Here is a 15,805-nt window from a genome sequence, read left to right on the forward strand (position 1 = left end):
TTTTTTAAATAATAAAATATTAGTGTTTAAAATAAAATCTTAATTATGGGTATTGAACAAGCACAATTAAATATCCAACATCAGCCCTTACAAAAAAACAAAACAAAAAAACACACATTTAACTGATATACTGTGCATCCGCAATATATACTATGATTCCAATCTTAATATATGATGAATGATGTATATGTACTGCAGCAGAGCTTGTGATAAAGCTGAATGTAAATTGCAACTGAATATATTTTACAGCCAGTGGTTTACCACCGCTAGTGTGTGAAGTGACATTCAGCCAAGTATGGTGACCCATACTCAGAATTTGTGCTCTGCATTTAACCCATCCGAAATGCACACACACAGAGCAGTGAACACACACACACACACACACACTGTGAGCACACACCCGGAGCAGTGGGCAGCCATTTATGCTGCGGCGCCCGGGGAGCAGTTGGGGGTTCGATGCCTTGCTCAAGGGCACCTAAGTCGTGGTATTGAAGGTGGAGAGAGAACTGTACATGCACTCCGCCCACCCACAATTCCGTCCGGCCCGAGGCTAGAACCCACAACCCTTCGATTGGGAGTCCAACCCTCTAACCATTAGGCCACGACTTCCCCTGTGTATTACAGCCGAATGTATACCATTACTAGTATATAATACACCTTTAATTTCTCTCTAACCTCACTGTTTTTGGCTCCCCTCTCTTTCTGCTGCCAAAACCAGCAGCATATAGAGGGAAATTTGAGTGTGCTATGAGATTAAAGGCTGAAATCAGGGCCTTGTGAGCAATCATCAATTCCCAAGAACATTCTTTCATCTTCCATTCTTCCACCCTAATGCTAACGTTTTCATGTCACAACATTGTTGTTGCTTTTATCATCCTATAATAACTCTCCTGCAAAAAACGGGAGGAAGATTGAAAGAAAAAGAGGCTAAGAGAGGCCTGTTCTTTCTCTGCCATCACTGTAAAATGACACAAGGCCCTTTTGCTGTCACTGAAGCAATTCCTCTTAGATTAGTCGTCTTGTCTTTGGCCTGGGCCTAAACCCCGATATTTTACACCAAGACATTTATAACAATTTTTCTGTTTTCCATAATGAAATCAAGCATTGTTTCCTGCCTCACATGTTATTTTGAGCTTAATAGCCTCTGTGGGTGCAAGTTCGGTGTCTCTGATTTGTGCGTTGGGGACAAAATGGCGACTTGGTTGGCTCCCAAATCCCTGTTTTCCATCATCCGGCTTGTCCGTCAGCAGGGCATCAACAACACAAAACTGCAACCCATCTCCCGGCCCATCAGCAGGTCTCACACGCCAGTGAATTCGAGCCTTTTGTTCCCACTTGGGCTGATAGGAATGAGGAGGTAGACCACGGAAAAGCAGAGCAATTTTCTGCTATTTAAGCTTGGAGAGATGGCGCTCCTTGGGAAGCATGTGTGTGTGTGTGTGTGTGTGTGTGTGTTGAGGCTATTGGAGAGAAATAGTTTGTATGGAGTCACTGGATGAGGTTTTATAGATTTTGGCATGCGTGGAATTGGGGATGAGATAATCGCGGATGTGAAATTGAAACCTGTCAGCTAACGATGCCTTCCTTTACCCAACACCACACATGCGCAACTCTTAAACCAGTCTGCCTTTTCGTTTATTTGTGATTCTCAATGAAAACCACTTTGTAAACTCCACAAAGCAAAGAAATTTCCCAAAACTGTTTTAGACGTTGGCTGCTGGAATAGAGTTTTTCTGCCTTCCCAATTCTCAATATGCAATCTTTACTAGGTTACTTGCAAGACCATAACATTGAGACATTAAACATAAAAACTGATGTTTAACTTCCTCAAAAGCACTTATAACCTAATTACCTAAAAATGATAGGAAAAAAAAAAATGCAATGTCTTCCCTGTAGATTTGTCAACAAAGCCACTAAGAGAAGCCCTTATGGAGTATGTCATGTTGTATTATTTTAATAACTGTTTGTCAGTATAATTTTGCTTTAACTTGTTTTTCTTTTTACCTCAGGTTATAAAATGTTACATGGGTGCTCATTATTAATCTAATTTATTTGCTCATCAAGCAAGCCGTGTGACAACTGACTTCCTGCCTCAATTGACAATTGCAAACAGTAGCCTCCTTTTAAAGGTATAATCACCCATCTCTTCTAATTAGGGGAAGAATGTGCACTAGATACAAAGGGCTCTGTGAGGATTCAGCCCCTAGCAAGCGATAACTCCCATGCCATGCTGTATCCTGATCTGGGATCGGCTTTTGGAGGCGGCATCTGACATTAGATTAAGGGAGGTTATTTGTGGAGGGGGAGTTACTCAGGTTACATTCCTTTAAGGGAAGTGGCTGGCCGGCTGGCACCCTGTCTTCATTTCACAGGCTGGTAAAGTGAGCAAGGCCCTCTCGTTTTATTCACCGGGGCAGGCTGATCGAAGCTCGGCTCGATAGCACTAAACCAGCTCATGCTCCGAAGATTTGTCTTACAAAACCTTGAAAACTGCTCTGAACATCCATACATTGATTTTTGTTGGCGGGGATCTCCGGGGCTTTCATGTAGAGGCAGGATCCATGCAGGGATGAGGAGAGGGGCTTCCCCCTCGCCAGAGTATGCCGGCAGAGCGGGTGGGATTCCGTTTCAATAACCCGGCTGAAGGAATTAAAAACACACAGGGCTACTAGAGCCACAGCGCTCTGTTATGCAGAAGCCTGCTAAACACACACACTTCAACACCCGCTAAGTGTACTCTCATATCTGAAAACTGTATATACAGTGCAACTATTGTAAAAAGCTTTCAAGATTTTAGAGAAGAGAAACAAAAACAGAACCGTGCTGTGTATACATGTTGCATTTGGTAACTTTTTATTGTGTGTGGTAGATGCTGTGGGTTTTATTTGTTGTCCGATTGTCTTGGTTTTTGTGTGTGTGTGTGTTTTTTTTGGACCTTGAGTCGCTAATAAAAGATTGATTGATATACCTGTTTTTATACAAGGCCACTCTTCTACTTCTTGTTAACATCTAAGCAGATCTGTTCCCTAGGGAAGTCCGTTTTAACCTCAGAGTAAAAATAATATGTCTTAGTTTCTTACAACTCTGACTTCTTCCTCATAATTGTGACTTGAAATCTCACAATGTAAATGTCTCGCAAAATTGCTTTATATCTTGTGATTTGAATTTAAATCTAACGGTTTGCATTTATATCTCTCAATCAGACTTGATATCTTGCAATTTGACTTTATATCTAACAATTTAAATTGATATCGCTCAGTCTGTCTTAATATCTTACAATTTGTGTTTATATATTGACTATATCTCACAATATGTCTCAATGTTTCACAGTTGTGACTTTTTTTATCATAATTGTTACTTTGTAGTTCACAGTTTCATTGTATGTTTAACATTTCTCAGAATTGCGAATGTTATTTCTTATTTAAACTTTATCCCACAATTACCTGTGCATGTTTTTTTTTCTTCTCTGAGGCTGAAACTGGCTTTCATAATTCCCTTTATTCTCCCTTGTTCTCTCTCTCTTTTTGTCTCTTTCTCCCTCTCTTTCAGTATTAATTCCAGTGGCTTTGATGTGATAAGGAAGTGTTAAATCAAAGCGAGGCCTAATTACATATCTTGGGACCGACTGGTTGTAAGGCATTGTTCACACTGTTAGAAAGACGGGCAGCAGCGAGAGCGTGTGTAAGGGGTGGCCTCTACGTGTGTGTGCGTTTCTGGCTGGCAGCTGCCAGGATGCATGCCACCTGCTATACATCTCTCTATTAGCATAATCACTCTCTGGCAAATGGCAATAATAGTGTCATGCACCTCTGTGTAATTGCTGTTGTCATAATATGTGCCTGACAATTGTGTTTACTGACTCGACATTGAGGGAAGCAAAGATCTCTGGTGCCACATTCACACTGAAGTGCCTTTGATCTGAGGCCCAGGAAGGACATCCCTCTTTTAGTCGCTCAAAAGCACCTCATCAGATGCAAATCGGAGGAAACCTTGTCTGCTTTTTTTTTATATCACAGAAGGCTATAAGCTTTGATCACTGTGATTTATTAAAATTGTAAACATGCGCATGTTGGATTGTGGGTGTCAAATTTAATCACATTTGTGCTCTATACATTACACTATATATGCTTGCTTGTACTTTTCAAAGCAGAACAAGGTATTAAAGAAGGCAGGAGATGAAAAGATCTTCTCTGAGACATTCCGCTCTTGTCCGACACTGATGTTTTACATAATTAACCCACTCACATTTCTCTTTAAGGGACAGCTAAGGCAAGAAAATGAATAGCTAATGATCGAATAGGCCAGGGGCGGTGGAGTCCAAGCGTGAGTGACAGCCGCCGTAGCCATTGTGACGAGCTCAGACCCTAATTGGTCCCGATCCTGTAGGAGAAGGAAAATGGAAGAATCGGAAATGGAGGGAAGGGGGTTTGAACTGCACAAACAGCAAAAGAATTCGAACGGATTGCATGCTTTGCTTGCTGACATCTCATTGCTCCTAATATTGCTTTATTTTGCAAGGGTGGCAAAAATTCAACATTTACAAAAATGGCGCATATATGTATTTTTCTCTCAGACAGGGTGCAGGTTGTGGTTATCCACCCTATTGTTTGATGTATGGCGACGATATCGGGCGGGTGGCGTAAGCGCATGTTTGTGTAATAGAAATGGATTGAGGTATCTTTTTAACGTTTTGTTTCATTTTCATTATTCATACATCCTTTGCCTTTTGACATTCCGACATTCAAGGACGCAAACCTTCGTCTTGGATGGTGGATGATACATTCTGGGCAATCCCTCCCCTAATCGTTCAGAGCAGGAGGAAAGCAAACTGACTTTTTAAAGCATCTGAGTCTTAAACTGTCATTGATTAAATGTTAACTGATATACTCCAGTTGGCAATCTTGTTAGAGCTTCCAGTAGCCAAGATAGACAGTTTAGAGTCCCGGCTGATCAATATTACAGATAAAGATTTCATCCATCAATGAGCTCCCAAAACAAAAGGTGTCTGTTACCTGATTAGGCCGGCCAGGATGTCTCTCCCCCTCCGGACTGCCAACGCAGCGCGAGGAGTTCCATTCGATCGGCTACAAACATGGAGCCCATGTAATTACAGCTCCAAACAGTTCCACAGATAAGATGCCTTTGACTTAGCTCTGGATAAAGGTTAATCTCCGTCTGTCTGTCCAGTGAGATGGGTCTGGGCTTTATATATTTATTTAAGTCTTCCACTAAGGCCAGGGCCAGGGGCTGTTAGTGTGGAGCCTGGAAGGAAAGAGTTAGAACCTCCTGCATACCAATGCCAGCGCAAATGACCGAATCGATGGCAGAATGGCCAGTGCTGTTTAAGAGTATCAATAAATGTTCCCTTATTTCCTCCTCAATGGCTAAGTGTTGTAGTTAAAAGTCGGACAGATATCTTAATTGAAAGTTAATTTGAAATCAATGCAGAAAGTCATTTAAATATTGATTGCACTCTTTTAATTCAAATTGCATGCAGACCGCCTATGCCCGGCATAATTCGCTCATCGTTCCTCTTTTTTTTAAAACAACTTTGTTCAAATTCAATCAATAAGCCACAATTAGTATGTTGTGAAACTGCCATTGACACCTCCTAAAGGCCCACAGGCAATTTCATTGTCTTTTCGGACACAGATACAGCGTGTCCTCAATTACAAAGTACGTTTATGCCATTTTAATTATATTAGGTCATCGTAAAATCAAGCAGAGGATCTCTCTAATGCAAGAACACATGAAAAACGTCATGTTTGAACGCCTTCATGTTCTTTTATTACAGGTTCAAAGCCATTAAAGAGACTTATGGGCCCCTGAAAGCAGGGCATCTGCTGTACTTCTAATTTTCTCTGTATCAGACAAATGGAGGAAAGAACGACAGGCGCTGGAAGAGGGAAAAATAGGGAGAGAGAGAGAGAACAAGGAACATTGTCAGAGGCCTCTGTCTATCAGGGTAATCTTATTTATTTAAAGCATATGTCTGCTGGTACTCCTTTGTCAGGGTCTATTAGAGGGCAGTGCAGCCCATATGACATTGTTTAGCAAGTAATGAAATGGACATTTTTTGCATGTTTTTATAGAGTTGGAAGGGAGCGCACAGACTCATTCATTTCCCTCTATGGATGCCATCTCCTAGCCATCGTCACAGATCGAGCTGCATGGCTATTGTCAGCCCCGTTTCCATTCAGAATTTTGGCCCGAGATTTGATCTAATTAGATGTGGCCATGGAGAACTTCATTTCTATCCTGTAGGAATTTGCTGAACGTTAGCAGGGCCACCGTAACCTGTAAATGACCCGTTTTGATCGATTATAATAACTTGCTTATGGAATTTACCATTGTAGTCAGTTTTGGTATTTTTCGGACCACGTTTTTCTTCCTGTCTTTTCTCTTCGAAGGATGATGCAGCTCTGTGTGTATATGTGAAAAATCTGCATGTGCGCCACACCGCCTTTTCAGTCGTCTGTGTCTCCTCGCAATGCGGTCAGAGGTTTGGCTGAGGCTTTCTGGGTTTGCAGAGTAGACCTGCACAGAGGTGACAGATAGGTCTTATTTGTCTGATAGAGTTGAGCAGGAAAATAGATCTAGAGCTGGTTACTTCATTACGTTCTCTCATTGATTGAACCTCCTGCTGAAGTGATGCTGCAGCGTCCTCTGATAACTGCTGGTAATAGAACAAAATTAATTCTTATCACAGAGATTGGAAGGGCCATTAACCCTGGCCCCCAGTGCTTTTCAGACGTCACAGACAGGAAGCCGTGCAGTGCATGAGAGAAAAAAAAAAAAAGTGTCATGCTCCGTCTGCGCCGAGGTCATGTTGGCGTCCGTGTGTGAAATTTCCAGCCCTTTTGGCTCCTGTGTAGATGAAACGGCTACCCGGACAGATGTTTATAATCATGTCTTGAATAAATATTGGATGGAGAATAATAAAAAAGGAGAGAGAGAAAGGAGCAAGGAGAGAGGGGGAAGATCGGAACGAGGAGGAATCTTTTTATATTATTTTCAAATACTAAAGTAAGCCTGGCCGCGGTGCCTCCTTTCTCCGGATGCCACAGGTGATCCGAATGGCACAGACACAAAAAGCCTTTTTTTGTGTACGATGCAGGTGTTTGGGGTTTGTCTGTAGAAACCTTTGAAGATGCATTCTTTAAAAGATTTAATGCTAGTTGTTTGGAACCATTAATATCCCTTATGTGGGCGAGTGCAGAAACAGAAGTCTGCAGAAATGAAGAGCGAAATTTGTGTTGGTGCAGCAAAAGCAGAAGCTTTAATCTTTATCATGTTTATTCATTTGATGGAGGTGGTTAATGGGTTTGAGTGCATCAGCTGGTAGCATAGGAAAACTTTTTGGGATGGAAGTAACTGACAGCAACAAAAGAAGTTTTTCTGATTGCTGAGGCATAAGGTGCACTGAGTAAAGCCATTGATAGGGACCATATGAAGTAATGGGGATTTTTGCTTTAGCAAGACGAGGAATAAAGATTTTAAAAACATTTTGAAGTATTTAGTCAACAATTCTAAATGAAATATTCTTTTCATCATTAGCAAACATGTGCTTAAGGACTGTTATACATCTTGCTTGATAACAAGTGGGCTGTATGCATTGAAATTCAAGAAGAAATTCTAAAGGAATTAGGATTTAATTTAATTTCTTACTATAAAATATTACAAAAGAGCATTTTTCAACAATTATCGCAAAATCTTTAGGTTAATATGCAGTTTACTTGGACGTCTCCATGGATCCCTGCAGCAGCTGAGTTTGTGTGAATGTGCAGAGCAGCTTTCTTGTGTCTCCCAGCAGCAGCAACAGCAGCGGCGTGAAGGGAAACGTCCCGCTCTCTGCGTGGATGTTTAGTATTTTAGACATGGTACATTAACGGCATCTGGTTAAGATCTAAATGCTTGTTAAATACACTGAAATTAAAAAAAAAAAAGAAAATAAAGATTTGAGTGGGGGTGACGGTGGATCAACAAGTCAGTAAAGCTTATTATCCTGAAAGTATTACAACTGGCCCTTAACAAAGTAGTACGGGGTTTCGAGTTTCAAAGATCCCTTTAAAACGGAGCGGCTCAAATGAAAACCATGGGGGGAAAGAATGTGACATCATGAAAACCGTGGGCAGCTCAGAGCCGACCTGTGGTGTGCGGGGAAATTAGTGTTCCTTACACCTCAACAAGACGAGACAGTCCAGAAATCATAATCACAACCAGATTGCTTTTTCACGAACATTGAGATCAGGAAAATTATAAGAAATGACAATCATACGAAGAACTATTAATAGTTGTATCTATTAATAGCTGTTAATAATAATAGTCCCATTGTTTAAAATTAATAGTTATTGTATTATTATTTAATTTGAAATATAAAAATTTGAAAAATTGTACGTTTGCAAAAATGCTATCTGGTTGTAATTAGTTGAAAAAAATTATATTTAAAGTAATGCTAGCATTTATGATAGCCTAGCTTCTCTAACTTCTTTGTTATTCATTGTTGAGATCCATAACTAAGCCATGAGTCTAAGGTGGAGGTGGGGGACACATTTTAACGAGCACAATCATTTTTGGGGGTATCCACGGTTGTGTACGGTGGGTGTCTCTACTGGCCAGATAATGACTGGACTGAGGTGTTATAGTTCCCTAGAGAAGAGAGAAGGATCAGCCTGCCCTCCACGGCCGTTATTACGCTCTCTCTATACCGGACAGGCCTGGCGCTTTAATGAAAAGAAAGTGTCGTCAGTCATCTTTATGAATTTCCATGGATTCATTTTCTGTGTTTTTTTTTTTTTTTTAGTAATGGTAGTTGTGCATAGGGAACTGGTGCATTTTGATGAGGCCAAAACACAGCATAGGTTTAATTGCGATGCTTTCTTGACCCCAGTCTCCCTCCGGCGTACCGATCATCCCACATCAGAGCAGGTCTCACGGGAGACTGGCGAACAGAGAGCTGTCGGAGATGTGTGGCTGATGTGTTTGCGGGGTTTGCTTGAAAGGGATGGCGGGGGCAGTAAAAGTTGTCTATGGCTCTGCTGTTTGCGATTAAGTTTGATGGGCAGAAAGTCTGCTGAACCCCCCTTTGCACCGCTCCAATGCTGCTGACACGCTGCCTCTGTAAAGCATTCAGATTACTCAAACTGTTGCCAGGGTCAGGCGCGGGGCAGACACCACTATGATGTATAGGAAAGCATGTCTGGCAGTTTCTCTCGCTCTTGAAATGCATACCAGAAAAAACTGCAGAACACCCTGCTAAAAGACGAGGGAGAGTAAGAAGGACAGTGGAAGGAAAGAGAGCAAAAAAAATGCCGTCTGATGAGACCCAGATGAGACCCAGATCCCTTATTCCTTCTGTTACTACCTTCATAATTCGCCCTTTTCTTTTTTGTGACACTCCATGTTTTATTAATGCATTCCACGATTGCCTTAAAAATTTGATGCCCCCACGAGGTAGAGACACTCACTAGCACTTTGACACTTCATTTCCCAGCTAGGGGGACTGGGTCGGTAAATCTAGCCTGCTGAAGAGAGCGCCTCACGCTGAGGACGAGTGCTGCAGGAGGGAGGATGAGAGGGGGTGAAAGAAAGGGAATGTGCCACAGCCTGGCCCCTGTACCCTAAGGGTGTGACATTGTGCTGTGGTGTGTGTGTATGAGAGTGTGTGTGTGTGTGTGTGTGTGTGTGTGTGTGTCTTTTATTAACGGCCTGAGATCTGGTCATGATCACAGACATCCAGCTGGTCTTAACCTCCATCTGCCTACTAAGACAAAACTCTCTCTCTCTCTCTCTCTCTGATTAGCCCTCTGTCCTGACACTGGCGTAAGCTCTGTCCAGAGCCCCTTTAATAAGAGCCCCAATACCACCCTTCCCCGCAAAACTCAACCCCAGTCCTGTCTAGACTATAAAAGACAGTGAGGCACAGAGAATGAGAAACAATGTTACAGTATGTACATATTTTATGCAATGAAATATATAACTATGAAGTGTAGCTTAGTTATATGTTACATTTAAATAGTTTTTAATGACAGCATTTTTTATATTATTTAATTGACTTTTTTTAAGTAAATATCAAGATATTTGAGGTTAAATAAATATATGTCTAATTCCTACAGTGTTCGGCCAGTCAGTTTATTCAAATTGCAGTCAAATTCATTATTTGATTGGCTAATTAATTGTGTTTTCTAATTATATTGAACATTTTTGGCGAACAGAAACATTAATTGGACAACAAGAGCAACAACAAGTCAATGTATAGTTTTTTTTGTTTCATTTATGCCTATAACTTGCCTACACTTTTCGAGGACATGCATATTTCTGCATAGTCATTATATATATATATATATATATATATATATATATTTATGGTAAAGACACCACAGCCTTTTCTATCTTTAAGCACAAACGCCACAATTTATGCAATTTATTTTTGTAGAAATGTGGCGTGTACATCTAAAGATACCCCCCAACTGTCTTACAATCACACACACCCATACACACACACACACACACTCACAGACAGTGCCTTTGTTGCAGGATGTATTAGAGCACACCATCACCGCATGTGCGCCAAAATAGCAATTTTTGCAGCCGGCTGCCAGCAGTGACAGGAGATATTTCATCCCGTTGTCAGAATATTATTAATAAAACATCAGGACTAGAGTGCAGCACAATTTTCCCTTTCAATCATTCCCAGCATCTGCCATGAAAATTTCATGCCGTATATAATTTCCACTTAATGTATTGCACTTAAAACGCTGGTGCCAGCACCGTGCGGGGAGTTTTAAAGGGTTAATTGTATCATGTATCTGCAGAGTTGGGGCCCCTCTGCTTACCAAACAATGACTTGAGTGATTGTATGCAAATATACCGGTGACCCTTTTGCCTCCCCGTGGTCAATTTATATGGTTATTAAAGTTTTATAAAATAGATGAGCGCTGCACTTTGAACGCCATTTTCCTGCCTCATGTTGTCCTAATTTATTTCATTTCTCGCGGGGTCTTCCGAAATATGTTTATTTCTCCCCCTCGTTCCTGCTTTCTGTCTCTCTCTCTCTCTCTCTCTTTCTTTCTTCCCCTGTCGTGTGCCGTGTGATGGAAGCTGCATGGGGTGGGGGGGGGAAAGACAGGAGTGGTTATCTGGCATTACTCAGCCTGCTAAAAATTCATTAAAATGTGACATCAGCGCAGTGAAAGACAAATGCTCTCTAGATGAAAGGGAACAGTAGGCCTTTCAGGGATTAGAGGCGCACGGCCCCGACCTATCACCTAACAGCATAAACAGATTAATCCACTGGTAGTGCTGCAAAGACACACAGAATTATTAAACACGAGGGGGGTGGCGGCGGGGGTGGTTGAGCCTTCAGAAAAATTTCTGTGTAGTCTGCCCAGTGCTAACAATTTGGAGAGGTGTGTGAAGAACATTTATATTTTAGAGTGTCCCGAGTTTAATGAAACCAGACGGACCCCCCTGCATCAGTGTCTTGTAGTATATTTTGTACACACACACACACACACACAGCATTTACCCCTATTGGGTAACCAATTGCCTTTCCTGTGTTCAATTGTAGAACAACCAGGTGAAGACAGCGCGGAATCCCCACGAGCCTCCTCATTGGCCGCGGCCGAGGACAAAGACTCGAGCAAGAGTGACGCCATAGAAGGCAGCATAACAGAGAAGGACACCAGTAAGACCTTTAGTTTTGGTCTTTTTTTCTTCCACCCTGGTACCCTCCCCAGTGTTGCTTAGCATTAACACACTGGTCTTACCTGTTCTGTTCACTTCCAATGGGGCTTTTCCCTGCTAATAACAGCTGCATGTGTTGGTTGCATGTGAATGCTATCAGTAGCCTCCCGCTGACCTATTTAAATCATAGCCATCTGATGGCAGAGAGGTGGATAAAGGCAGAGAATATTCCGCAGTGACCACCAAGATTATTTTTTTAATCAAATCAGTTTGTGCGCTTGTAATTTTTAAGCGCCTTTCATTAATCTTTGCTGTTCTTGCGATTTCTCTGATGACGTACTAATTTTGTATAAGCATAGGATTAGATAGCGTTCAAGTGTGTAGTTTTGTAACATTTTTCCCCTTCTTATTTAATTCAACCAACACACCACCTATCAGAGCTCATTGTCCTCGAACTGCAGATCTGTGTACATGTCTGACTGGTAGCACATTAGCCAGGGCAACAATCCTTACAAAACAGCGTTGTGTTGAGATCAGGAAACAGCCCCTGGAGCTAGCATCTGGCATCACTACCTAAGGCTCTGTTGTATTTGATTTGCCAAATAAGAATTCATATGTGCTTTTTTATGTATGAGATGGAAATATATGGTCGAAATGAATATTACATTAGGCGTCTTTTCATACACACCATACCTAGCTACATAATGTTGGGTTCAATGGAGCGAAGGAAAATGCTGAAACAGGACAGAGCCTATTAGTTTAGCCAGTCGTTTATCTTTTATCCATATAGCCATGACAGACTTGTCTGAGGCAGCTCGTACTCAATGCATTTACATGACCTAATACATGCGGCGTCATTTAACGCTGCGGTCGAGATGCAGATTCTACTTAAACTAGTGTTTTTAAATCTTAATGTGAATATATGCATAATAAAATGTGCTTTGTTTTTCTTTTTTTCCAAGGCTGCAGTATTTACATTGAAATTAGAAAATATCCATCCCAAAATGGCTATTGTTTAAAAAAAAAAAAAAATCCATTACTTTGAGGAGCAGTCAGAATGGGTTTTAGGGGTTGCTCTGTTGAACCCATATGTTAAATGTGTTTTTGGGCCAGAGGAACAAATCCCTAATGTGGGTTTGAATATAATACACCAGACTCCTGCATATTAAAGATTATACATAGAGATATTCATAATATTCATCTTCACATGCAGCATCTCTCAAAACAGCCCATTTTGTCATTTTAATCTAGTGTCACTGTGGATTAATTATAATCCAAATTGCATTTTCCATGCAAATGTCTTAATCTGGATCAACTCCAGATTACTTTGTGCTCTGTTTAGATGTAGCATGGAAGCCTGTCAGTGTGCTGGCTTTAGGGTAAAGGGATAAATCAGCAAACACAAGCAAAGATGAAAATTAGCTGTCATTATTGCTAAGAACATTTTCTGCAGACCAGCTGTAAATTAACAGGGAAATTAAATATTGTTTTTAAATCAGCTCCTTATGAGATTTAAAATAATGCAGCTGATTTAAATAAAATGCAAGACGGATCAAATTCTGCATATTTACCATTAGCATTTGCATGTTTCCAGCTTCTGAAATGAGCATTTATTCAATTTCTGTCTTTCCAGATATTTGATTAAAATAAATTAAAAGTATTTGCATATTTCATTGAAGCCCTACAGCTACGATTTCTGTTACTGACTTAATCAATTCAGAGAGTCCTGTAGGATTTGCCAAATATGACATCAGTCGGTTTACGCCTCGTCTGAAGTGCGATGGCAAAGCTGATGGACTCTTGATTTTTTTTTTCGAGAGAGCACAGGGAAAGCGGGGTTGCACTGTGCAAGCTGAGAATTTCGAGTGTGGTTTTCAAATGTTATCTGCTGAACTGTAGGTCACACTAATGTGTCACCTTAACCTCTTGTCCTTGTAAATCACTAAAGTTCTCGGAGAGTCCCAGGGTCCTGCTTTATTTATTGCCCTGTCACCTCAGCCAGACTGGCTGGACTGAAGACCAGTAAATTGAATAGTAGATTTATGATGCCTTTATCAAGCAAGTCCTGTGTAATTGCAATTTGCAGGGGAAAGACATTTTGAAATAAAATAGTTTGTCATATACAAGCGCACAGTACTATTTTGCAGAGCTTCCAAAGTGAAGTTAATATGACATTTCAGTGGTGTTAGGTTGCGCTTTCAGATATGAAATGGAGAAAATCAAACAATGAAAATTAACAGGAATTAAAATGGTCTCTCTCTCTCTAGTTGAGGAACATCAGATAGATAACATTAGCATGGTTTTTGTTTTCTTCTTTTAGTTTGGTTGAATTATCAGTGGTGTTTTAAGAAGTATTGTGTAGGTTGCTTGATTTTAAAAATCCCATTGACAGTTGTAAATAAAGATGGGTGGCCAGTCTTCTGTGGCTCTGGTCCCTTAATGCAAACAGCTTGACTGTCATAAATCACTGTTTGATTTATCTAATCAAGCAAGGTCCTGCTTCTCAAAGACATTTGTCATTTGGATGAGACGGGGGCTGTGGTGTCACAATTATTTTCTCTATTGCTTCAAAGCTCTGTGTGTTTCTGTAGACAAAGACAAAGGCATTCTAATTTTGTGTGGGGTACAGACTACATAAAAAAGTCTAGCCATTGAGTCTTGACACAGTATTACATGAACATAAAGACTATTGTGTGTAGATATTCTAAAACACATACACACACAAATATATATATATATATATATATATATATATATATATATATATATATATATATATATATATATATATATATATATATCATATAATATATAGAGTATTTCATACATTTTCTTTCCTAATTTTCTGTCCCTATTTCTTTTCTGACAGTCTAGTGTGTCCATCTGCAAAGGGCTTTAAATGTTTATGAAAGCAGAGCGTTGATTAAGAAAATAAATCATATAGGTGGATCCTAATGTAGAGCAGATTAGCCCCCAGACCATACTTTTACATTCAATATGATGACAATCAATGGAAGGGACATTGCATTGTGAAATGTATTTGCACCCGCTTGTCCAGGAGTCGCCTCCTCACCCGGGAAATAATTTAGTTGCAGATTGACTGGAAGATGGCGAAAATTGAAAGTTAAAATTAGAAATCTTCATAATAAACAGGGGGGGAGAAAAAAGGTCAGATGATGCGGTACAGCAATGAGATTGGGGAACCTCGCAAATGAGGTTTTCTGTTTGTCATGAAATGCATGTGACATCCACCCACCCCCTTACCACCACCCAATGCAGCAGGGATATCAAGTCCAGGAGAAAAAAAAAAAAAGATTAGCTAGCTATTTGAGACTGCAGACCATAATCTTGATACACTTGGAAATTTGTATTGTGCCCTAGTGGTTTTCCCCCCTCTTGTGTCACTTTCTTTGGCAGGCTAATATGTCAGGCTCCTGATGTGTAAGACCACAATAAAATAAGCAGAATGCCTTGTAATACCAATAATTAAAATGCATGAACATGCAGCAGATATTGAAATATACTTTAAATAAAAAAAGCAGGGCTTTTTTTACCATCTTTTTCACCATCCATTTTCGGTGACTGGTTTGCTAAGCTTTGGTTCATAAGAGTAATACACACATTTAGCCTACAGTGACCAGATTAAAGCAAAGAACAGCGAGCAGGGCTCTCTTTGTGGACTGTATATGCAGTGAGAGGATAAATTGCATTGACTGAGGAGGCTGGGACACTCTCTCTATCTGAGGATACAGGGGTAATGAAAGATTTATCACTCTATGCACCATACTCTAAATACAACTGGGGGCTGATTTGCTGAATTGAACTCAGCTGAAATGGAAATAACATGGCAACCCCCTCTAATATGCAGTATGAGGCATGGATATTCAGGGGGATACTGGGAATGATGATTTGGTTGTCTATATCCCCCAAATGAAGTGCATAATGGTACTGTGAACTGCAATGCAATAACAATGAATCTAGACCTTTATTTATTTGTGAATATCTTCATTCAGTTGCTTTTGTGAATATAGATTTTTTTTTTTATAGTGTTCATGTTCAAAATCAATGTGCACAGTTTCTCTTTGGAGTTTTTCAATTAAAATTCTTTAATTTCTGCATT

The 15,805-nt window shown here is 40.3% G+C and overlaps 1 protein-coding gene across 2 annotated transcripts in view; it reads left to right on the forward strand.

The window, feature by feature from the left end:
* LOC127946376 (zinc finger homeobox protein 4) overlaps positions 1-15,805 on the forward strand; it is a 73,008-nt gene that overhangs the window by 45,649 nt on the left and 11,554 nt on the right. Inside the window, exon 5 of one of the 2 annotated variants that reach the window (XM_052542914.1) lies at positions 11,570-11,686. The exons of the other annotated variant lie outside the window; for it this stretch is intronic. Within the exon in view, the coding sequence (XP_052398874.1) occupies positions 11,570-11,686 (117 nt within the window). The remainder of the gene's footprint in view (positions 1-11,569; positions 11,687-15,805) is intronic. 2 annotated transcript variants of the gene reach the window in all.

Source organism: Carassius gibelio, chromosome A24, assembly GCF_023724105.1.
Source record: "Carassius gibelio isolate Cgi1373 ecotype wild population from Czech Republic chromosome A24, carGib1.2-hapl.c, whole genome shotgun sequence".
Taxonomy (NCBI): domain Eukaryota; kingdom Metazoa; phylum Chordata; class Actinopteri; order Cypriniformes; family Cyprinidae; genus Carassius; species Carassius gibelio.